Here is a 25011-nt window from a genome sequence, read left to right as displayed (position 1 = left end):
AGCAATACATAACAGGCCTAATTTTTTTAACTATGCACAAAGCTATACATTCTGATGTTTGATTTATATGTTCATAGAAACATGACAAAACAGATACACCTGGGAAGTCATTTGGAAAGGAGAGGAGGTGAAAGAGGATTGTAATTTTTTTTATTGTCTGCATTTTTTTTTAATTGCACAAGGTATGTCTTCCTGAAATACCCTCTATTCAAGTGGTAGACATTGGGTAATATGATGTCTGCAGCTAATAACTCACCTAATGAAATGTTGGGAAATGAAAGAAACCAAATGATTTCACAGACAGCTAAGTCCTGATTGGACTCTCAGTTGCCAGCCTCCTGGAATTGAGTTTAAATTCCTTCTACAAACTTACGACACATCAAAGGATAAAATTATTCACCACAGACACTGGAGCAATCAACTGGACTTTGAATAGCCTTTCACCTGTACATTTTGTGGAGTGGGGAGAAAGGTAACATTAATTGATCATACTTCAAGTAGAACTTTTTAAAAAATATCTTCTCTGAAAAGGGAAAAAATAGAGTGAAAGAGTGACACTATTTTGTTATTATAGGCAGCATTTTGAAACATGAAGACTCTGATTCTACTACTTTATCTTCTAGGATCAACTCGGTCATTACCGGTAAGTGCAATGTGTTTATTCTATCGCCAGCCAGCCTCAGCAGCACCTCTGCCTGTAGACCCAGCTTTCTTCCTCTCTCTACAACACTGCTCTGTCCTGTGACCCAACCCCTTAGTTCTCTGTTTTTATTTTCCAAGGTGAAAAATGATAAACTAATAAGGTGACAGTGCATATTTCAACATACTTAGATTTTTATTTTTTTTGAACATTAAATGAATCTTTAATGGTGCCAACCAGCCTCGCATCTTATCATGCATCTTCATTTGCTGGTTAAACATTTCAGGGTTTTTTTACTGTGACACAGTCTGAAATTCAAATTCATGATCTTGTCAGTCCAAGTTTTAAAATAATTTGCATCATACATATTTTAGTCTTGTCTTGCATTGTGCCCCAGCAAAAGAGAAAATTAAAAAATCATTAATGCTAATACTATCAACATACTTAGATTTTTAAAAAGCATCCACTCTAACGTGATAGAATTTCAATTATTTTGGCAGAACAGTGGAGTAGAAACTAGGGGAAAAAAAGGAATGCCTTAAATTAAATCTACTCAAAGAGGATAATTATTTTACTTTCCAAAAAGAATTTAAGATTTTCATGGCAACCGGTTATTTTCTCATGACTAAAGAGGTAAACAACATTTTCTGACTTTCCTAATTGGAAGCATGAAACCTGTAGACGATATAAGCCCTAAAAAGGTTACCAAATTATGTGACTATATAAACTCTAAGAAGACAAGTGCAGAACAGCCAGGGAATATTACACAGTGGCCAACTTTTTTACTTAGAATGTTGAAAAATATAACATATAATAGGTGTTTGAAGAAAGGAGTACTAATGTTTGAACACATACTCCAGTTGTCCTCCAATATTTTATAGACTTAGATGTGGGTGGTTTGGATCTCTAAGTGGATTTCCCTTTGGCCATTTGAGGAGCTTACGTATGTGCATAGAGAAAAAATTGGAAGGAATCTTTCCAAAAAATTGGAAGGAAATAGAACAAACAGAGACCATTCTTAGTTAAACTCCCTTGACATGTCTATAGTCATCCATACAATCAACAAATACTTATTGAAATCTCTATGTACCAGATACTGTGCTAGTGCTGAAAATACAATGGTGAGTAGGGAGGAAAAAAGATACGATCCTTCATAGTATTTGCAAGGATTATAGATACTAAAAATGATTTTTTAAAGAAATGTTAAGCTATAAATTATAACTATGATTAGTTCTATGAAAATGAACAGGGTGATCTTATGGGGAGGAGATAAAACCAATCTCCTTCTTATTTCACTCCAAATATACCTATGTCCTTCTTTAAAGAAGTTGTCTGCAAAAAATACATTTTTGAAACAAGGTAAATTAGTAATTCTTTTGTAAAACATGGATTTTTCACTTCGAACAAATTTACCAAAAACTTCTTCTAAATAGGGTGTCTTTAGCATATTGAAATTACCATACAATTTGTGAAAACTCAAGATAAATAAAACTTTCCAGGCGCACAGCTATCATTCAAGGTTGACTGAGGAGTGGCATGCAGGTTAAAGCAGATTGCTAACAGCTGATGATGTGAGAGCAGCTGGAGAGCTAGTGGAGCAGGGGATGTGGGGTGTAACACTGACATGTCTACAAGGTATAGTAGTGATATTTATCACATGAAAACTCAGGACACATGGACAAGGTATTTTTTATTATTTGTAAATGAATTTATTGAATTATCATAAAGGCATAAAAAATGAATCAATGATGATTAGATAGATGATATGGGTGTCAAGGACAATTTCACCCCTACAGTTCAGTTCTTAATACACTAGGAAAATACCCAGGCTGGGAAGGAGATTGAATTTCCATTACAGGAAGTGACTTGTCAGGCACAAGGCAGAAGCAGGAAGCTTCATGAAACTGCAGTAGAAGTATGGCGGCTTGTCTTCAGGCATGGGAATCAAGCAAATGTTTACAGAGCTGCGGTGCAGATTATGTATTTCATGTCTTGGAAAAGGAGGAAGGCGGTTACAGAAAAGAGAAGGAAGCCTAGGAACTGCCCCCTGAAGTCCATGTGCCCAGCCCCACCCTATATCCCTCCCACCACACCCCTCTGCTCTGGCATCTTTCCACTCTACAATTCCATCTCCCATCATACATGAAACTTCCCAGGGAATTGAAACTACTCCAGAAACACACAGAGCCTAAAGGCAGACATTTCTGCATTTGGGACAGCTTGTTACATCCTGGAAATAAATGGATACAAAACCTCAGACCCATCCCTGCCTCATCTAGTATTTGTTATCACAGACGCAGCTCAACCCTGCTTTGGGACTTCCTCCAACCAAACCGGCTCCGCATCAGGCAACACTACTAAACCAGCAGCAGCCAAATCAGGTAAGAGTCCTACAACGGGGAACATTTGCAGACCAACAAGGGAAACATGGTAAGACTAGCGAATTTAAAATCAAGTTTTACACACAGTCTTATGGCTAAACGAGAGAAAGGCTTTCTTTTGGGAAGAAAAGAAGCCAACACACTTTTTGAAAATTTTGAGCAGGAAAAGCAAAACATCTTCATTCTTTTTCTTTTTGTCTCAGTAATAATTTGGTTTAGCAACCAGTAGTAAACTCTGAAAAGCAATAGCCACACCTACTGACAAAGCTTGGTCATCAATGCCTTGAAATACTGTGACATAAGCCTATGCGGTATCTGCCAGAGCGAGCAGGGATTAAGATACTTCTATAAAAATAACTGGATTTCCTTACAATTTTCTTCAGTTCCATTCTACTGATGAGTTGATGTTACTGTAAAATCTGTTTCTTCAAAGCATAAAGACTTTTGAAAACTGTCTTGTCTCTTGGCTTCCCCTTCTTCTCACTCCAACACTAGCTCTGCACTTCCCACTCCAACGCTAAAGGATCCCTCCTTACCTACATCTAGACTTTGTGAAATAGTACAGTAACACCAAGGTCTAAAGTTCTCTTTTTAGTTTATGGACATTAGAGAACACTCAAGACAGGACCCCATCTCACTCCTTAAGGAACCTGAAGCTTGTACAATTTAAGGATGCTGTTTAAGAAAAAGAAGACAAAATTAGATATGTAAAATTAAATACTAACATGTATAATTTATTTTTATTTTATTTAAAATCAATTAACATGTTGTGTATTATTAGTTTCAGAAGTAGAGCTTAGTGATTCATCAGTTGCATATAACAGCCAGCACTCACTACGTCAAGTGCCGTCCTTTATACCCATCACCCAATTACCTCATCCCCTCACCCACTTCCCCTACAGCAACTCTCAGTTTGTTTTCTTATAGTTAAGAGTCCCTTAAGGTTGTCTCCCTCTTTGGTTTCATCTTATTTTATTTTTCCCTCCCTTCCCCCATCTTCATCTGTTTTGTTTTTTATATTACATATATGAGCAAAGTCCTATGGTATTTGTCTTTCTCTAATTGACTTATTTCATTTAGAATAATACCCTCTAGCTCCATCCACACAGTTGCAAATGGTAAGATTTCATTTTTTTTTTTTATGGATGAGTAGTATTCCATTGTATACATACACCACATCTTCTTTATCCATTTATCTGTCAGTGGACATCTAGGCTCTTTCCATATTTTGGCTATTGTGAACACTGCTGCTATAAACATTGGGGTGCATGTACCCCATCGAATGACTGTGTTTGTATCCTTTAGGTAAATACCTAGTAGTGCAATTCCTGGGTCATAGGGTAGCTCTATTTTTAACTTTTTGAGGAACCTCCATACTGTTTTCCAGAGTGGCTGCACCAGTTTGCATTCCACCAACAGTGTAAGAGTGTTGCCCTTTCTCCGCATCATCCCCAACATCTGTTGTTTCCTAACTTATTACTTGTAGCTCTTCTGACAGGTGTGAGGTGGTATCTCATTGTGGATAATTTATTACGAGATAAGAAATAAGGGCCAATTACCCATTTTTAAACTCAACACATTGCTAGGGTACCACTGAGGGCCACAGAAGGGGTCAATGCTGATGAGAGGCCCCAAAACTTCACTTCCATTTACCTTCATCCTAAATCCACCTGTGACGGGAGTATAGACACTTGAGGACATCTGCCATTGACAGCATGATGGAGTGGAAACAGACAAGCTCTGGTCTCACATCAATTTCAATTCCCCCACAGGTATTCCCCTCTTTAAGTCTAATACCACTGACGCAGATGTTCACACTGGGGTCAGATCTGCAGCTGGTAAGTAGTCTTTTATATCATTTGAATATCCACTGTTAAATACAATACCTAATGTTGAGTGTACCCACAAATACACACACGCACATACACACACACGTATATACTCTTTGTAGATAAGTTAAAAGAGAACACAGAAAAGTCAGAGCATGGGATGCTATTTAGTACATGATAAAAAGTTTTTCTTAGCAAAAGGGCTTCTAAGGGAATTAATCAAATTCTCACGTCTTTAACCGCTTTCGTTCTTCTTACCTCTTCTTCAAGCTCTGCTGCACATTTCTCCAACATATTTTCCTCACTGCCCCTACAATGTCCACACACCCACACAAACCTTGTGACCACTATCATCACCCCAAGTAGAACTAACTAGAAGGGGTAGAAAGATCTTCATTCTTCTCATGGACTATCTGTATAGTTCACTCTGTTTGGGAGAGGAAGTGCAATAAATTCCTTTCCTGATTAAGGTGGTCAGATTTAAACATAGTACTAGACTGTATTCAGACTAGATATTTCATTGCGACCCTCACCATTTTTATGGGGAGGCCTATGAAGAAATTAATTTCTTTATAAGAAAGCTATTAAAAAATCTCAAGGACTGTAGTTATTATAGTCAAAAGGGGAAAGTGAGGATAAAATCATCAAAGTAATCCACAAGAGAATGGATTCATATGGGAAAAGTTACTCCTGGACCTCACGGTTGTACTAGTGACTAAATAAGGCCCTGAACTTCATCTCTATACCTAATTCCTAATGCAATAGTATATCACATACTGTTTTTTATGTGTGCATAGTAAATGTACATATTCGCGTAGCAAATCGTCCCTTTAAACATATTTTACATTTGGTAAATACATTTCAGTTTCTTGAATGTTCAACCTGAAACAACACAATGACAATCTTTTTTGTTGTCCTACAGCTAAATCCGGCCGCAGGGATGGCACCTGGTACCCAGACCCTCCCACTGAGCCTGGGGGGACTGAACGCACAACAGCAGCTGCAACCCCAAGTAAGTTCAAGATGGGAGTTCAGTTTAACATTGGGGAGCATTTTCTATCAGGTAGAAGCCCAAAGGGAAAGAAAGAACTTTTTTTAAGGTTCTTAAAAGTTTCACACAGAGGGGCGCCTGAGTGGCTCAGTGGGTTGAGTGTCACATTCTTGGTTTCTACTCAGGTCATGTTTTCGGGGTCCTGGGATCAAGTTAGGCATCTGACTTCATACTCAGGGGGGAGTCTGCTTGAGATTCTCTCTCTCTCTCTCTCAAATAAAGAAATAAATCTGAAAAAAAAAAAAAGTTTTACCCAGAAATTTACAGAAGAATGTTCAACTGAACATAGAACATCTTTGGTAATTTAGTCTTGATGAAAACTCACCGGGAAAGCTGAGCACGCCACCCCATAACCTCTCTAGAACACATTTGAAATGGGTAACAGGAAAATGTGAGGTGCTGGGGAAGATTAAAAAGTTAAGAATATAAGGGGGAAAATTGAGAGGTAGCAGGATTCTTTTCTACCTCGCTATCATCTATAGAAGACTTTCTGGGTGACCAGAAATATCCCAAAGAAAAAACTGAGATGGGTAAAGTTTATTTCCAGCAAATCTAATCTCCTTTCTTATACGCTTGCTTCGTACTTGAGAGCCTCCTCTCAAGTACCCAACGACTCTCTAGCTCCTTCTCCCCTCCCATCATTACTTGCTTTCAGGAAGAAACCCGAAAAACCCTCTCCCACTAGGTTTTAAATGGTATACGTAGGGCATCACTCCTATCAGAAGTCTTGCATTTTAACTACAGACAAAGCCAAGTTTTACCTTCTTGAAACTTCTCTAAATAGCTTGAAGACTGGAGAAAAGCACAATGATCTCTTTATAGTTAGACTAAGTTGTTTATAGGTAACTTTTTCTAACACATGAACTCAGGCCCTATCATTCCCACGCAATGGTCTAATTTTTTGTAGAAGCTTTTTTATGTATTACATATATTGTGTGTTAATTATAGAGAATTAAGAAAATACAGAAAAGCAAAAAGAAAAATAAAATTCACCCATAATCCTACCAGCCAGAACTAAACAGGGTCAGCATTCTAGGGTATGTCCTTCCAGTCCTTTTTTCTACACATGTAAGTATATTTTTTAAAGAAAATTTATATTCTTACTATGTCTAATGTTCTATAACCTAATTTTTTTACTTAATGTATTTTGAATGGTCTTTGTATTTTGAAATATTCACTTATAAAACTTTTTATTTATCACTTAATATTCCACCATATTGCAAAAATTGGTCTTTTTTCATCAAACTTTTTGCTTCTGTAAACAATATTACAGCGAACATCCTTTAAATAAGTCTTTGACCATGTCAATAATTATTTCCTCAGGATCGGTTCTTAGGAACAGTATTTGTGGGTCCAAAGACATACAAAAGTGTAAGACTTTTAATACACATTCCCAAATTATGAAACACGAATACAGCAATGAACCAATATATTCTTACCATCTTCCTACCACTGTGGACACCTCCAGGTCTAATAAGAGCAAGCTTGTACTAATTAGTAATTCTAATCAAAGCTGAGTTTAATTGACAAAACAATTTGAAGCTACGCAATCTAAATTCTGTATCATGTGCAACTAATACTTCTCTTTGTACTTTCATTTGTCCAAGATAACAACACAAGAAACTCTATACTGTTTCACTTATTCGTATTTGTGAAATTCTGTGACGTAACTACTTTTTACATTTCTTTTTTAGTATTGAGATGTATACTTACTTGTCTATCATGTTTATTTCTTACAGATATACTAGGGCCTTCACTCAAAGTATTTGCTGCTTATTTATGTATCTTAATAATGAAAGTGATCCTCTGAAAAAGACTAGAGATACAGGCAAATAAAATGAGAAGCTCTTTAACCCATGACCCTGATACAATCCATATGCTAACTCCCCAGCTTCAGTCTCAGTTGTTGCCAGCTCTAACCTTGAAGCCCAATTTAGTGCACCTTCATATTCACCAAAGAATATCCCCTGGAGGGGCTCCTGGGGGGCTCAGTCAGTTAAGCATCTGTCTTCGGCTCAGGTCATGATCCTGGAGTCCTGGGATCCCCTCATCGAGCTCCCAGCTCAGTGGGGAGTCTGCTTCTCCCTCTGCCCCTCACCCCACTTGTGCTCTCTCTCTCACTCTCTCTTGCTCTCAAATGAATACATAAAATCTTAAAAAAAAAAAATCTACTGGTGTCAAAGGCATTGGTAGATGTCACTGAAGGTTCAGCAGAGAGAGTTCGATATTGCATGCTCCCCAATATGCAATAATGTAAATCAATCCCCGTTCTCAGTAGGGATTCTTCAGTGTCTCCAGGATATGCCCCCACCAAGGGTCCCCATACCTGACCTCCTGTACAGCCTCAGCCCCTCCAATCCTGTGTCTCCCTAGGCAGAGTGGCCTACATCCTCAGCCAGAAACCTGGGCACCTGTCCACAGCTCTCATTTAACAAAGCAAGGCCAACGTAGTTAAGGGTGAACTCTAGAACCGCAGAACTCTGGTCAAATCCCAGCTCTCTAGTTACTACGTGTGTGGTCAAGTTATTTACCACTCTGTGACTCATTTTCCTCATGATTTAAAATAGGGATTAAAATAGAACCTACCTCTAGGGCTATTATGACAATTAAATGAGCAAATAAACATAGAACACTTGGAACAGTGCCTACCACACAGTAAACACTCAGTGTTCGCTGTTTTTATTCAAACAATTTCTCTACCAAAAACTAATAAAAAATTTTTCTCCTTTTTGTTACATTGGTGAATAACTAAATCATCTTTTATTACACTTTTTATTTACACATGTGTGGTTTCCTCTTTACATCTTTTTGTTCCTTCTAACTGGCCTTTAAAGAAGAAATCTCAATTACGCTCTTTTCCACATCCTGAGTGCCCCTTCCCTTCACCCTACTTTCCAATCACGATTCTGAAGATTAGTCGGTTTTTTTATTGTCAGCAGCCAAGGATCTGACTGACGGTAAGGCTCTTTATTAAATGTATATACTTAAATGTATGTACCTTTCAGCATTATGGGTATTACTGTACAAATTGTCTTGGGAAATAATAAAGTTAAGAGTCTGTTTCATAAGACTTTCACATCTTTTGGGTTGGTTAGTATTAAAATTCCCATTTGGATAACTTTTATGACATTATGTGAATTTCTGTAGAAATAAAATAAACTTTAAAACACTAGTTCTTTTGGACAAATTCTAGGTTGGTTCCTAGAGTATCAGAGCATGCCAACACCTCACCCAAATCTTTTCAACTTTAACTTCCTAACATTTATGTGGCTGTCGGTGACCAGTGAAGTGTTTCTCACTTAGTTCTAAGAACTCTGCCAGTATCAAGATGATAGAATATCATCCATAATTTTCTACCGGTGCTCTATTTTAACCCCAAAATATCCAGGTCACCATTATGAAACTAAACATATATTCTTTGATAAACCTTTGTATTTTAAAAATCCATTTTTAATCTTCTGAGATGCCATATAAAAGAAACATGCATTTTACTATCATTACTTGTAATAACTTTCAGTTTGGAGATAGCTTGAGACCAAAATTATTTTTTCTCATCCTATTCAGTAATCTCTACCTCCTGAATGTGCTGCCTTGGACTAGTTTCTAAATCTCTCTGGGTCTAATCTGCTTTTTACAAATTAGATGAATTCCAATTCCCAACCAACTCTATGGGTCTCTATCTATGACTACAGTTGATAGACTGGTAACAAAGACTGTTCAATGAATATGATATACTTTTCAGAAAATCTCAGTATTTGTATCATGTGCTAGAACTTACCTTTGAATTTATTTTTAATTGAATTTTTCACTCTTTTTCAGATGTTGCCAGTTATTGTAGCACACCTTGGAACCCACGTAAGATTATTTTGTAATGTGATTTATTTTTTTTTTTAAGATTTTATTTATTTATTTGACAGAGAGAGAGACAGCCAGCGAGAAAGGGAACACAAGCAGGGGGAGTGGGAGAGGAAGAAGCAGGCTCTTAGAGGAGGAGCCTGATGTGGGGCTCCATCCCATCACGCCGGGATCACGTCCTGAGCCAAGGCAGACGCTTAACCGCTGTGCCACCCAGGCGCCCCGTGATTTTTATTTTAAATCTCTTAGTGTGCAATATGTCATCCTGCCTCAATTTACCAGATAGTTGCCAAGTTTCCTGTTTACTTGGTACTGTATGAACACTGATAACAATGAGCTAGCCCTGACTGAACATTTACTATGCACCAGGCACTCTTTGAGGTATTGTATTATTTGCTATATACTATCTCAGTATTCAAAACGACATATGAAGGTAATATTTTTATTTCTAATTTGAAGACGAGTAATTGGAGATACAGTTATTCAGTTACAATCACCCACTTAGGAAATGTCGCAGGGGAACCAGTCAATCCTTTAAAGCATACAGCTAAGAAGAAAATAAATTAATGGGACTGATCTAATGATTAATGATTTCAGGGATTTCTTTTTTAATCTCAAATTTATTTATTAACTATGTATCTTTTCCCTAAAAATGATACACTTTCCTCTCTCTCTATTTTCCTTTGTAAGATCATTGATAAAATAACCGAGGGTCAAGATCATATAGGACACGCATCAGGTGGTAGTTTTTACTTCTGAAAGCAGACTCAGATATCAAGTTCATACCAGTTCTTAATTCCACAGCTGGAAACACATTCTAGCGAAATAATCTGAAATACAGCAAACGTCTATTTACAAATATATTCCTCAAAATAATAATATTTGTGGTAGAGAAAAAAATCAGGGGCAACTTAAATTTAAACAAAAGGAAAATGATTGAGTAGATGGTGCAATGTAAAAGCAAATCCTTTGTGACTATTCAAAAAATACACTTATTTGAATTTGTCACTAGTAAGTTTAAATGATTGTGGGTGTATTATTAAAAGAAAAAGTAAGACCCAAATTATGTAAATGACTTCTATAAATTATATAAATAGCTTCCATTATGTAAAAAAGAAACGTGTCAAAAACATCTGGAAGAAAATCCATCGAACTCTGTATGATGGGATGGCATTTTTTTTTCTTTGTTGCTTTCTGAATTTTCCAAGTTTCCTCCAATGCGCATGTATTACGTAATAATAGAAAAATGTACAACTTTTAAAATGTGGAAGACTTCACATCACTCAGATATTAGGTATTAGCAGTCCAATATCATATGCTGACTTGAAATACGTGAAACAAGTCATAAAGGCAGTTAAAATATTGTTGAAAAATTTAAAATCTCTCTTTACAAATTTTACAAGTATTTTAAGTTTTTAAATTATGTTATACATATTTTGCCTCAAATATATTAAAATTTGTCTAATAACTTGTGTTATTATTTTCCTTTTAGGGTGCTATCCTAAGCTCAGAGGAATTGGTAAAAAAAAAAAAATTAACTAGCATTTCAAATTCTTCTCACTGCTATCACAGTCCTGCTTTCTGTCCCCACACAATAGCTTTTGACCACAACCCCTAAACCTGGAGCATTGTACTGTAAACTGAACATTTTTTATAGATCCTTGCATTAAGATACATTTGTCTAGCTGAGGATTTCACTCTCCTTCTCCAGCTACTTTTCCATTAATTTGATTTAGCTTTTGTTTTCCATATATTGATATTAGATTCAGTTCTACCCACAAATTCAATGAATATTTTTAAACTGTATATGATTAAATTCTAGGATTATAAATTATTTAAAAACATGCAGTGTAGAATAATATACATATTGGTATTTATTGCAGGAAAGATTAATTTTCTTGGCTTGAATTTTTAATTGTTATAGGAAAACATGTTCTTTTTCTAGCATCTTATAGTGATGGATGACCTCTTGCCTGTACACATGAATAACTAGAGGCTGAACTTAAATAAAACTCATCTTACCGTTAGACACTTCTATACATTTCCCCGTAAGTCACTTTTAGGAAACAATGACTTGAATTAATGTGGTATCTAAACATGACACTGAAGTTAAGAGTCGAGGCAATATCTGGGAAGACAGGTTTTCTTTTAAATTGTTCTATTATGAAAAAGGTAGAAATTTGCTAGATTGCACCCAAATAAAATCAAGTAATGGGGCTGTTTTGCAACAATGGTTCATGAACACCCACATCTACCAGTTATTAAGCCAATTTTGTGTAACAGGCACCTTGGTAGATCTTTTACACACATTGCCTTTAATCCTCACCAAATTATGAACTACAATTTTTTTTTTAAGTAAACTACCCCAACGTGGGGCTTGAACTCATGACTCCAAGATCAAAAGTTGCACGCTCTGTGGACTGAGTCTGCCAGGCACAAAGCACAGATTTTTTTTTTAAAGCAAAACTAATATATTTTTTCCTCTTTAATGATGGCTTTTTAATTTTTTTAATTTTTCTTATTATGTTCAATTAGCCACTGTATAGTACATCATTAGTTTTTGATGTAGTGTTCAATGACTCATTAGTTTCATATAACACCCAGTGCTCATCACAACATGTGCCCTCCTTAGTCCCCACCAAGAAGCATAGATTTTTAACCCAGCTTTATAGATAACGAACCTGAGGCTCAGAGAACTTAAGCTACTTAGGCCCCAAGGTCAAGAAATAGTAGATTTAGATTGAAAGTCATTTTTCTATCCACTATACCAGTGGTTTTCAAACTTTTTTAAAAGTAAAACACACATTAACAGCTGTATTTTTCATGCAGCTAACATACACACACACACACACACACACACACACACTTCATAAAATAGTATTTACCCTCACTGTATAGAATGCACTTGGTAATTTAGTCTATGCTTTGTTCTTATTTTTTAATGATGGGCATGACCACCTTCTTTGTTTCAAATCTATGAATGCCATGACCCCCTGCTTGAACACATCTATACTCCACTCCTGTCTGTCTTCCGGCATAAGTCTAATTCTGGCACTGGCACCTGGCAAACCTAAGACGGTGTTTCCCAAACTGCGGTCTCGGACCGGCAAATCAAGACAACTTACGGGGGTTGATAAAAGATGCAGATTTCTGGATCCTGCCCTAGATCAGCTCAGTCAGAATCTCTCTAACAGTGGAGCCTGGGAATTACCTTTTAATCAAACTTCTCAGGAGGTTCGTATACAAACTAACAATGAGGAACTATGCTCAAGGAAACTGACCTGTATCTTAATTAGGAGCCCTCAACCCTTTTTATTCCGTCAACATCCTGAGAACTGAGGGGTTTCAGAAAACAAGTCCCTGCCTGAACTTTCTCCAAATCCAGTGTAAATTATTTCTTCTTAGGAGGAACTTCTTACAGTAATTTATTCTAGGAAAAAAAAATAAATGTAGGCAGCAACGACATTTATTTCCTGTATGCAAATCATTGACAGACCTACACAGAGGAGTTCATTGAGTAACCTCAAGGAATATACAGGTTGAAGAATTGACAAGAGAAGTATTTCGGACTGAATATTCCAATGCCTTCAAAAAATAAATCAAAAGAAACTCGAAGAGATGCAAATCATGAGATGAGGGTTGATTGGGTAATCAATTTTTCCATTAATTTTTAGTCTCTTAAATTACTTTAAAAAATTCTGGGCAAAAGAGAGACAATAATTTAAATCAAGAGCAGAACGATAACCCAGCATAATTGTGTGGATTTCCTCCCTTAGTTCTACCTCCAAATATACCTGAAATGAACAAACTATTCATTATTCCTTCTCCCATGATTGTGACTTACCCTTTCTGAGGAAAATAAAATACAGCATCGAATTGTAGTCGTGAAACCAGCATCAGGCTTGCTCAGAAGAGGGAGGCATTTCTTCCGAGGAATGCCCAATCTTTATTATTTTCTCTGGCTCTACCTTTCCATCCTGTCTTTCCTGCCCCAGCTTGCTGCCCTCAAAGGAGAAAAGCTGGTTGACTAGTATTAAAATGTGTCCTTTTGACTTTGTTTGCCTTTTCCTTTCCTCCTTCCAGCCGGTGGCCCCACAAATCTTCACAGGCCTCCTTTTTCAGCCACTGTTCCCGGGAGCCATCCTGCCTACCAGTCCAGCTAATCCAGATGCCCAGAATGGAATCCTTCCTGCAGGGCAAGCAGGAGCGAGTCCTGCCATCCAGGGAACTCCGGAGGGCTTCTCCCCAACTCCCAGCGACACAGACGATGACTTTGGAGCGACCGCCCCTGCCGGCATCCAAAGGGGCGTGCACACTACCCAGGAAACCACTGCTGGGCCTCCAAATGGTAAATTCTCTGAGCCAGGAAAATGCCTCAGGAAAGTCATCTGCAGAGTGGAAACAGAGTTCTTTCTCTTGTCTTGACCAATACAGTTCCTAATAAAATCAGGGATCCCCTTTACCTAACACTCACAATTGATTCCTGCAATGTGAGGGAATATTTTTACTGGGCCACCAATCCTACTGTTATCAACCCAGAAAGGAGACATTTCATTGCTGGCATAACATATTTTCTGTCTTAGGTTGGATCTGGAAGTCTTTGCAAACAGACTGTGCTCTCCCTTTCTCATCTCCCTCTGACCCCCAAACATATACAGGCCCACAGAGGATACAGTTAATCTATCATTATACTCCTGTCCACTCACTGATCATGGATGAGCCACAGAACCTTCTTAACATAGTGTTGCAAGCAGCCACTAGTCATAGATGGGAGTTAGCACAGTAGGTGAACACATATGTTGTTCTCTAAAGATGGGACTTAAGAAATGTTGCAAAACTAACCTCGTTAAGCACCAACAAGCAGAGATAATCATTTAACATGTAAGGATGTCTAGAATCAAACATCCTTGGAAATGACAAAAGAATGATTTGATATTGACACTCTTGCTCCCAGAAAAGAAGTTTGATCTCAAGTAAAAATGTTTAAATCCAATATGCTTTTACCTACTTTTAAAAAGTGTTTTATTTTCTTCCAGGAATTCAGTAAGCTGTTTCAAATTTTTCCACTAAGCCGCCTCACACGGGCTGATCCATGCGAATCTTTTTCACTGGTCGTATCATGGGCTAGATGGAGACACACTAGAGAGTATCAGAAGAAACTCTTAGTTTACCTAACTTTCTTGAAATTTCAGAAAACATACTCTTCCTAGAGAAAAATGACTTCTGAAAAAAAATAATTAAATGGATAAATTTGCCTGCGAAATGTAACACTATGTCACCTTGGACCTGGAAGATATACATATTAAACGTATTTTGAAACTGACCCTTTTTCTTCTTTGGGGATAGAACGGGGGTCCCTTTCAGAAACTACATTCCCTCAGGACACTTAGATCTTGCTGCAGATGGAGGACTTTCTTTGGAGTAGGGAGTACTACAGTCATGGAGTGGATGTTCAGCAATGAAAGGATAATTTCTGATTTCCTCACACCCAACTAATGACCCACTCTCTCCCATAAGAGCCACAACTTTAATTTTCTATAAGCACATGTAAAATATGAAGTGGAAACAAAGAATTAGAAATCATACTGCCTTTCCTTGGATTGCTCATGTACAGAATTAGTGACCTGGGCATGTATTGCCTAACTTAGGTGTATCTAAAAGTGAGAAATGACATGAAATAATCACCAAAGGTGATTCTCTTGCTTCAAAACATGTCTAAAAAGTAGAATTTCATCTGATTTAAGTTTATCACTCAGACAATTGCAGTTCAATCAGAGTGGGAGGGAGTGGAAGGGATTGACATCCAGTAGAACGCCCACCAAGGAAAGACATGGATGGACTTAATAACATTTCTCACTATATTTGACTCAGCCCCATCAGTATGGAACAAATCCAAATATATACCCACAAAATATATTCCATGTAAGTTTTCAGGTAGTTAAAGATTTCTTAATGGTTAAACATTTGTTAGCCACAGTGTTCCAGATTTGCTGAATCTGAATAACATATTTATGAATTGTCAAGGTTTTCATGGCCAAATGAGGGTAAATCAGGATTCAATTTTCAAAAATATTTTTCCATTAGTGTCATATGATACTAATTAAAAGTGCTATCAACAGATTTCCTAGATGACCCTTTGTCAAAAAACAATTCTCTCTGAGCCTCATTTTTCTCATCTATAAAATGGGAGCAAAACCCCGTTATAAATGCCCCACAAGTTAACATGATTATCAAAGTAGCTAGTGCTTGACAGTGCTCTGCAAACTCCGCACCACTATAGACATTTTATTGACTTTCAGTAGCCTTCTAACCAACTGAAATATTGTCCTTCCAGCCCCACCCTTCATCCTTATACTTCCTCACTGTGTTTTAGTTATTAGTTTGGGTGTATGATTTCCAGCTAGACCATCTAGACCAGGTGTCCTCCTGGAGCATGCTACTCCTGAGGGAACCTGGGGACCTTGTAGAACTACAGGCAAACAGATGGCTTTGAGGGTACAATCTCCATTCTTAACCCTCACATGTGTTCTTTCCAAAGACTGACCTTGCCCAAGAACATGTCTCCTCTTCCTTCTCTCCTTATGTAGCCTCTTTTCCAAAAAAAAAAAAAAAGGCTATGTCTCACCTACCACAGATATCACTGTGGAAAATTGCTCAGTTGGGGCACCTGGGAGGCTCAGTTAAGCGTCTGCCTTCAGCTCGGGTCATGATCCCAGGGTGCTGGGATCGAGCCCCACGTTGGGCTCCCTTCTCAGTGGGGAGCCTGCTTCTTCCTCTCTCTCTCTGCAGCTCCTCCTACTTGTGCTTTCTCTCTCTCTCTGTCAAATAAATAAATAAATAATCTTTAAAAAAAAGAAAAGAAAATTGTTCGGTCATAGGAAATCTCAAAGACACAAAACAAATGAAGAATTTCAAATATTGGTGCTGGTGTTGAGAATGAAAATAACCTTTTGCAACTCAGTAGTTTCTCCTTCCTAGCTTTCAACAAAATTAAGTGAGGACCTGATGGAATTATCAGGTATTTAATCACTGAAAACATTTTTGATGCTATAATTAAGAATACAAAATTAATGGGGCGCCTGGGTGGCACAGCGGTTAAGCGTCTGCCTTCGGCTCAGGGCATGATCACGGCATTACGGGATCAAGCCCCACATCAGGCTCTTCCGCTATGAGCCTGCTTCTTCCTCTCCCACTCCCCCTGCTTGTGTTCCCTCTCTCGCTGGCTGTCTCTATCTCTGTTGAATAAATAAATAAAATCTTTAAAAAAAAAAAAGAATACAAAATGAAAAACGTTTATTCATTCATTTAAAGATATCAATAATAAATAAAGTAGATGATATGAATAACATATTTTATATTAAAAATACTGTTTTATAAAATTTAATGAGAATGTTTAATATAATGAACAAAATTTAGTGAGAAGAATGGATTTATCTTTGAAATCTCTCTCATGTCTGACTTAATAAAAGATAGGATTCTCATATCTGCTTCTGCATTCAATCTGTACTTGTCACAATATCACATGTGTAGCTGCTGGAAAATTCCACTGTATACTCTCGAGAAATGAGGATGAAAAGGCAACATATGATCTTTATATTATTTTAAGTGTAGTTTAACCCACTGATGTACCAAAATGATATCAGGGACCTCCCAAGAATCCTCACCACACTTTGAGAACAACTTTGAGCAATGTCGTATCCAGTTTTTAAAATCTTTTCCCTGGAAATACATTGACAGTACATGCTGATCTGTCACATGTGTGTGACTTCACACACAGGACCTCTCGTTCTTATTGTACTGCTATGGCCTGTGCCCTAAAAGTAATTATGCCACAACCAATTTCATTCCATTTCCACCAAAAAAAAAAAGAAAAACTATAGTAAATGTATAATTGTGTGCACTGCAATATCAAATATATTCCTGGCAAAAGAGATCTTCCCTCTAAACAAGGCACCAATGAAAACTGAAACCTCCACTTGCAACTTTCCTCTCTGATTGGCGGAATTTTCCACAGACCAGCTTCTGGCTTTAAACATTCCATAGAAGCTTTTCCTCTCCCATTACCCATACTCTGCTTCCAAGCACCACAAGACAAGTTCATATTTCAATACCAACTCTTGCCTTTCACTTTGGTATCCCAACATTTGATGGATGGAGTCACGGGGCGGGGGGGGGGGGGGTTAAGACTATTCCCAAGAGCCATTTCTGAAGTGAAGCAACCAGAGCAACTTCATTATTCACAAACCAGATAAATATACCCCACTAAACCCAAATTCAATGTATCCCCCAATCAACCTTTCTTAGGCAGTTCCCAAAATTGCCTGTGATCACCCCAATGCCATTTGACACAAGACAGAGTGAGATGAAAGGAGTCATGGTGTAGACAGTCAGATGTTATCACTGGTTGTGGTTAAAATATCTTGCTATTTCAAGAGCTGCAAAACATAAGACCCTGTGAACACATTACTAGCATCCTCTTAGGGCCTTGGAAGGAACCCATATAAGTGAAGAGCACTAAGGCTTAAACTTAAACTTCATTACCTTCATCATCCATCTCTGCCTCCCCACCTCAGCCCAGATCTAGACACACTCTTTGCCCTTCCTTCCCCTGTATTTTGTGTTATTTTTACATTATGCCCTTGTTAAAAGGCAAAATGTCATAATAATATCTATCTTGTTCTAGGTGACAATTTCTTCTTAGAGCACAAAGAAGGGCAAAATAATACTTACTGAGGGCATTCTATATGGAAAGTACAAAATATTTTTAGAAAATTGAATTCTAATTTACTCTTGACATGATAATGGATACCAAAGTCTAAAGAAATACCATCCGATAAAAATACCACATGAGCCATATATATAATTTTCTAGTAGCCACATGAAAGAGGTAAAAAGAAGTAGGTGAAATTAATTTTGATAATACATTTTATTTAATGCAGTGCATATAAATATTATAATTTGACATACATGAAATATAAAAAATTAATTATCTGTTTTAGATTCTTTTGGGGGATTCTAAATCTTTATAATCAGATGAATATTTCCATTTACAGCTCAGTTTAAACTAGTTACATTTCAAGTGCTCAGTACCACATGTAGTGAGTGGCTACCATATTGGACAGTGCAAGTCTAGATTTAAGGGAAGAACCACAGGTTTTAAAAGTAGAACTCCCATTTGACTGATGGGAAATCTAAAACTTGGCTTAAGTCACATGCCCAAGGGCACAGAAGATGGTGACCTTGGTGGAGATGGCATTTGAACTTGGGTTTGCATAATAAGTTACAAAGTTGAAAGAAACTTTTTTAAATTTCCAAAAATAAAATTTAATCAATAATGCTAGAGGAAAGACCAAATCATTTTTCTATTCTCTCCACAAAAAAAAGTTACTATAAAATCACTATCATAAAAAAGTCAGAAGTAAATAAGGATGATCTTTTCAAAAAATGGGGCTGGAACAACTAAGATATCCATATGCAGGGGGAAAAAAAGAATTTAGACAAAATCCAAAACTATAAAATTCCCAGAACATAACAGCAGAAAATCTAGGTGACATTGGGTATGGTGATGACTTTTTAGATATAACACCCAAAGGGCTATCTGAGAGAAAAAACCAGTAAGTTGAACTGTCATTAAAATTAAAATTTTCTGCTCTTCAAAAAACAATGTTAGGAGAATGAAAAGACAAGTCATAGACTGGGAGAAAATAGTAGCAAAATTAATAGAGGACTGTTATCCAAAATATACAAACTACTTATAAAATTCAATAATAAGACAACAATCCAATTTTTTAATGGACAAAAATTTGAACAGGTATCTCACCAAAGAAGGTATACACATGGCAAATAAATATATGAAAAAGAGAAAAAGCTCAACATCATATGCATGAAATTACAAATTCAAAAAACAGTAAAATACGTGCCTATTAGAAAGGCTAAAATCCTCAACACAGATAATACCAAATGCTTGCAAGTATGTGAAGCAACCAGAACTCTTATTCATTGTTGGTGGGAGTGCAAAATGGCATAGTCACCTTGGAAGACAGGTTAGTTGTTTCTTCCAAAACCTAGCATGCTCTTAAATGATCCAGCAATTGCACTCCTTGGTATTTACTTAAATGAGTTGAAAACTTAAGAATCTTCATACAAATGTTTATAACAGCTTTACTCATAATTGCCAAACTTGGAAGCAACCAAGATGTCCTTCAGTAGAGGACTGATAAACAAACTGTGGACCATCCATATAATGAAGTATTATTCAGCTATTAAGCCGTGAAAAGTTAACCTTTTGAAGGAAACTTAAATGCATATTGCTAAGTGAAGGAAGCCAACCTGAGAAGAATAGATACCATATGATTCCTGCTAGATGACATTTTGAAACAGGCAGAACGATGGAGACAGTGAAAACATCAGGGCTGTAGAGGTTTAGAGGGAGAGAGGGATTACTAGGTAGAGCACAGAGGATTTTTAGGGCAATGAACCTATTCTTTATCGTAACAGATGATAGATACATGTCATCAGGCATTTGTCAAAACCCACAGAATTTACAACATAAAAAGTGAACCCTAATGTAAACTATGAGGTATAGTTAATAAAATGTATCAGTATTAGGGAGGAGCTGGGTGGCTCAGTCAGTCAAGTACCCAACTCTTGATTTCAGCTCAGGTCATAATCTCAGGGTCATGAGATTAAGTCCCACTGGGCTCTGTGCCCAGCAGGACGTCTGCTTGAGATTCTCTCCCTCACCCGCTGCCCCTCACACTTTCTTTCTCTCTCAGAAATACATAAATAAATTTTTTTTAAAGTATCAGTATTAGATCATTATTTGCAACACACGCACCCACCAATGTAAGATACTAGTAATAAGATTAATGGTTGGGGAGGGGGAAAGAGGACAAATGGGAAATTTCTGTATTTTCTGCTCAATTTTTCCATGAACCTCTCTTTTTTTTTAAAAGGTCTATCAATTTTTCAAAGATATCAAAAAAACATTTGCTGGTATTTTAAAATATTAGCCCATAAGATTTGCAAAGTGGTATGGTTTGCTAGAAATGATTTGGCCAGGGGCGCCTGGGTGGCACAGCGGTTAAGCACCTGCCTTTGGCTCAGGGGGTGATCCCGGCGTTATGGGATCGAGCCCCACATCAGGCTCCTCTGCTGGGAGCCTGCTCTTCCTCTCCCACTCCCCCTGCTTGTGTTCCCTCTCTCGCTAGCTGTCTCTATCTCTGTCAAATAAATAAATAAAATCTTAAAAAAAAAAAAAAAAGAAAGAAAGAAATGATTTGGCCAAGAGATAGAAAATATTTCCCCCTAGTGGTCCTGAGACAGAAAAACTGTAAGTGTAGCGAACATACTACAGAGAGCCAAGCAATAGCCCTTTTAGGGGAACAAGACACTTTTAGAAACAAATTTAGTCTCTAATTGGATGGCCATTCATAAAATCCAAGTTAGAACTCACATAGTCAGGAAGAAGGTTGAGGAAGGACAACATCTAAGGAAAATCAGAGAGTAAGTATATGAGCAAAATAAGTGATTGATGCCGTATACCATGCGATGACCTGGAAAAAAGGAAACAAAACTTCATAACTCCAACTAAGTATCCCTTGGGTAGGAAGACCCCTGCAGGTCAGGAAAAGAAATTACACTAGAGGAGCCATAAAAATGCAAGCTCATTATCCAACGGAATATTGGCAAACCTCACCAGTAAACATCTAATCTAAGATGTTAGAAACCACATTCAGGAAACTTAACAGAACTAAGCATAGTTATTAATTATTATAAACTAATTATTAATTAATTATACATAATTAATTACATAATTATAGTATAAATTATTATAAATTATAAACATAATTATTCATATAATTAAAACAAAATTTGTAAAACTAAAACTATATACCGAGCATGAAATGAAAGTGTGATAGATTTTAGACCAACACGTAGGACAAATAATTACAAGTATTCATTTCAGAATAAAATTTAAGAGAGAGAAACAAACCAAGAAACAGACCCTTAACTATAGAGAACAAACTGAGGGTTACCAGGGGGGAGGTGGGTGAGGGTTGGGTTAAATACGTGAAGGGGATTAAGGAGTGCACTTGCGGTGAGCACCAGGTATCGTATGTAAGTGTTGAATCGCTATTTTATACATCTGAAACTAATATTTCATGTATGGTAAATACCTGGAATTTAAAGAAAACTTCAAAAACATTTTTTTAATTAAAGAAAGAAAATAACAACTAGTTTGAATTAAACTTCCTTTAAATTTATAACCACAAGAAAACATCACATATAAGAACATCTCAACAAGTCGTGTACTTATGTCCCTTCTGGAATCTACTAACATTTTTAGAACCTAAAGAGCCTATACCATTTTATGTTAGTGTCCCTGTGCATCTGAGAATAGGACAATTTGAAAAGTCATAGAAGACAGTCATGGAAGGAAATTAGCATATATAAGATCACCTTCTGTGCAGATAATCACACTCCTTCCCACCACCATTCCAGGTGGATAGTCACCACTGGTTTGGGTGGACACATTCATGTCGCAAGTTGGAGCCTCAGTACCCTGAGGGCAACTTCCTGAATGGCAATATGTAGTTCCAAAAACTTAACGTCACCCTACATTCTAACCCTCTGGCCTATGTTTCATTTATTACGGTTTTGTTTTCCCCAGCTGTATCTAATCCGCAGCTGAAACTGTCTATTGTTTTCTAATTTTGTTTACTGGCATTTTCAATTCTAGAATTTCTGTTTGGCTCTTTTTGAAATCTGCTATACCATTTTTATAGTTTCTTGTTCCCTGACAAGTTTTTCAAGCTTTGCTTTTAACTCTTTGAATATAGTCTTAGTTTTTTCAGAGCAAAATATAATCCTAGTTATCGTGATTCTAATTTGGTCTCTCTAATTTTTCTCATTCATGTGATCTTGCCTCCTATCGAATCAAGTTATCTGTGATGGCATGTCAAATGTTGTTTCTAAAAATCTTTGTAGAGAATATTTTTGTTTGTTTCTGCCAGGAGCCCAGGGGAACATCAATTTGGAGCATCTTCATTCAGTTTTAGAGTTTGGGGTTTTTTTCTGGTCCACCCAAATAATAGAAAGCGTGGCTGCAATTCCTCCATGACTTGCTTCCTTCTAGTTCACCCTGCCTGGGCCCTAACAACAGCAGATAGTAGCTCTCCAGGGCTTCTACCTTTGGTGGGCCCTAGACTTTAACTGCTATCTGTTTCGCCTAGCCTGTCTAATGAACATGCAGGTCAGCCACTTCCAAATTGGCCACCCCCCCCAGGACAAAATGGCTCCAAATACTGGACTCCCCTCTCTAGATTTCCATCAGTCTCCTGGATCTTGGCCTAGTAACCTCACTCTGCAATTAACTCTTAGATGGTTTAAAATTTTTTCAATATATCATTCATGTTTTTAGTTTTCTCAAGCAGAGAGAATCTGTCCAAAGACTTAATCTACCATTACTGAAACCAGAAATCCATTCCCAATCTTTATTTCTAACCCATTCCACAGTATCTTCAGCAGGGGGGAGATCTACTAACAATCAAAATGTGTATAGTGTTCATCTACACATTTAATGCAATCCCGATTAAAATACCACCAGCATTTTTCACAGAGCTGGAACAAACAATCCTAAAATTTGTATGGAACCACAAAAGACCCTGAATAGCCAAAGCAATCCTGAAAAAGAAAAGAAAAGCTGGAAGCATCATGACTCTGAACTTCAAGCTATATTACAAAGCTGTAATCATCAAGACAGCATGGTACTGGCACAAAAACAGACACATAGATCAATGGAACAGAACAGAGAACACAGAAATGCACCCACAACTATATGGTCAACCAATCTTCAACAAGGCAAGAAAAAAATATCCAATGGAAAAAAGTCTCTTCAACACATGGTGTTGGGAAAACTGGACAGCAACATGCAGAAGAATGAAACTGGACCACTTTCTTATGCCATACACAAAAATGAATTCAAAATGGATGAAAGACATAAATGTGAGACAAGAAATCACCAAAGACAAAGACGTGGTCCTTTTTGGCAGTGTAAAAGGCCTGACTGGCTCATAGCCCCTCACCACGGGGAGAGATCCCCCTCAACTAGCTCCATCCAGTGGGGAATCAGATGGAACTAACAAATGGCCCTGCAAACTTCGGACAAAAAAAAGGTGGAACCCTGGATTAAAGGAATCTAGAGGCCATAGGAAAGATTTAAGTCCAAATGGAAGGTTTGTTTTTTCTCCTACAAATTATAAAGCAATATGGAATCATAAACAGTTATTTCCATGGATACGGAGGGACTCTTGTCTGTGAGTAATAGGTAGGGTTGACTGCACCCATGGCCCTCCTGCAGGTGTGCGTGTTGTAGGACTCGACTCGGACCTGAAGGGACTGTCCTGTACGTTCTTGTGGACGCTGTGTGTTTGCTTAATCAGCTGATGTCAGATCGCTCAGGAACATACTGTCTCTCCCCACCCTCTCCCACTCTGAGGGATGTAGTCGTGGCATTGCAGAGAGAGAAAACTCATATTCTATAATAACTATAGACAAGCTTCTTTATCATTGCTCAAATCAGACTTTGTGTCAGCAAGCTTCTCCTAGTTAACTATCAATCATTTCCCCCCTCCACGCCCCGTCTGCCCCACACACTGTAATTGCAGTCTGATCTGCTTCTCAAACGGATGTCTCACCAGACTAATTGAAGTTAGTTGCACCAGTGCAATCCTCAGAAACATGCTTAGGGAAGCTCTCAAACCATGCCAGGCAAGTGGCTACTAGATGGGTCTGCTGGAAGGTATGAGCTTACATTCTCTTATCTGACCAAATCTCTGAACCATTACAATGGCGTGCACATTTAAATTTTTTTAAATCATAACAAATTAGTCTGAGTGCTTTAAAGAAGTCAAATAAGGGCACACTGTAGAGTTCAGAGTATGCACACAGCATATACAAAAAAGAAATCATCTTACTTCATATTCCTCTTTCTTGCACCCTCTATTTTTGTTAATGGTACCACCAAAGCTGATAACCATTCTGACCCTTTATGTTTCCCTTTTGCCCAGCCAATCACATCCAATCAGATGCTAATCCTCTCCATGTCTGAGTCCACCTGCTTGTAAAATCATGAAGCAGATTACATGAGATTACCTATTTAGAAAACATTCGACAAACTCTCTAGCATGGGGCGCTCGGTTGGTTGAGCAGCAAATTCTTGATTTCTGTTCAGGTCATGATCTCAGGGTTGTG

The 25011-nt window shown here is 37.5% G+C and overlaps 1 protein-coding gene across 2 annotated transcripts; it reads left to right on the top strand.

The window, feature by feature from the left end:
- Positions 1 to 400: 400 nt before the first annotated feature.
- Positions 401 to 15304, top strand: AMTN (amelotin). 2 transcript variants are annotated; one of them, XM_008693180.1, is made up of 9 exons: positions 401 to 472; positions 575 to 643; positions 2935 to 3021; positions 4794 to 4859; positions 5773 to 5862; positions 9721 to 9756; positions 11249 to 11275; positions 13840 to 14104; positions 14793 to 15304. In XM_008693180.1, exons 2-9 carry the CDS (start codon positions 590 to 592, stop codon positions 14801 to 14803), a joined length of 636 nt encoding a protein of 211 aa, XP_008691402.1. In that variant the 5' UTR covers positions 401 to 472; positions 575 to 589; the 3' UTR covers positions 14804 to 15304. The 2 variants fall into 2 exon arrangements, with proteins under 2 accessions (XP_008691402.1, XP_008691400.1); XM_008693178.1 differs by lacking the exon at positions 14793 to 15304 and having other exon boundaries at positions 13840 to 14198.
- Positions 15305 to 25011: the final 9707 nt, after the last annotated feature.

Source organism: Ursus maritimus, unplaced genomic scaffold (assembly GCF_017311325.1).
Source record: "Ursus maritimus isolate PB19 unplaced genomic scaffold, ASM1731132v1 scaffold_8, whole genome shotgun sequence".
Classification (NCBI taxonomy): domain Eukaryota; kingdom Metazoa; phylum Chordata; class Mammalia; order Carnivora; family Ursidae; genus Ursus; species Ursus maritimus.
Note: the sequence above shows the minus strand (reverse complement) of the source record. Positions and strands in the feature narration are given on the sequence as shown.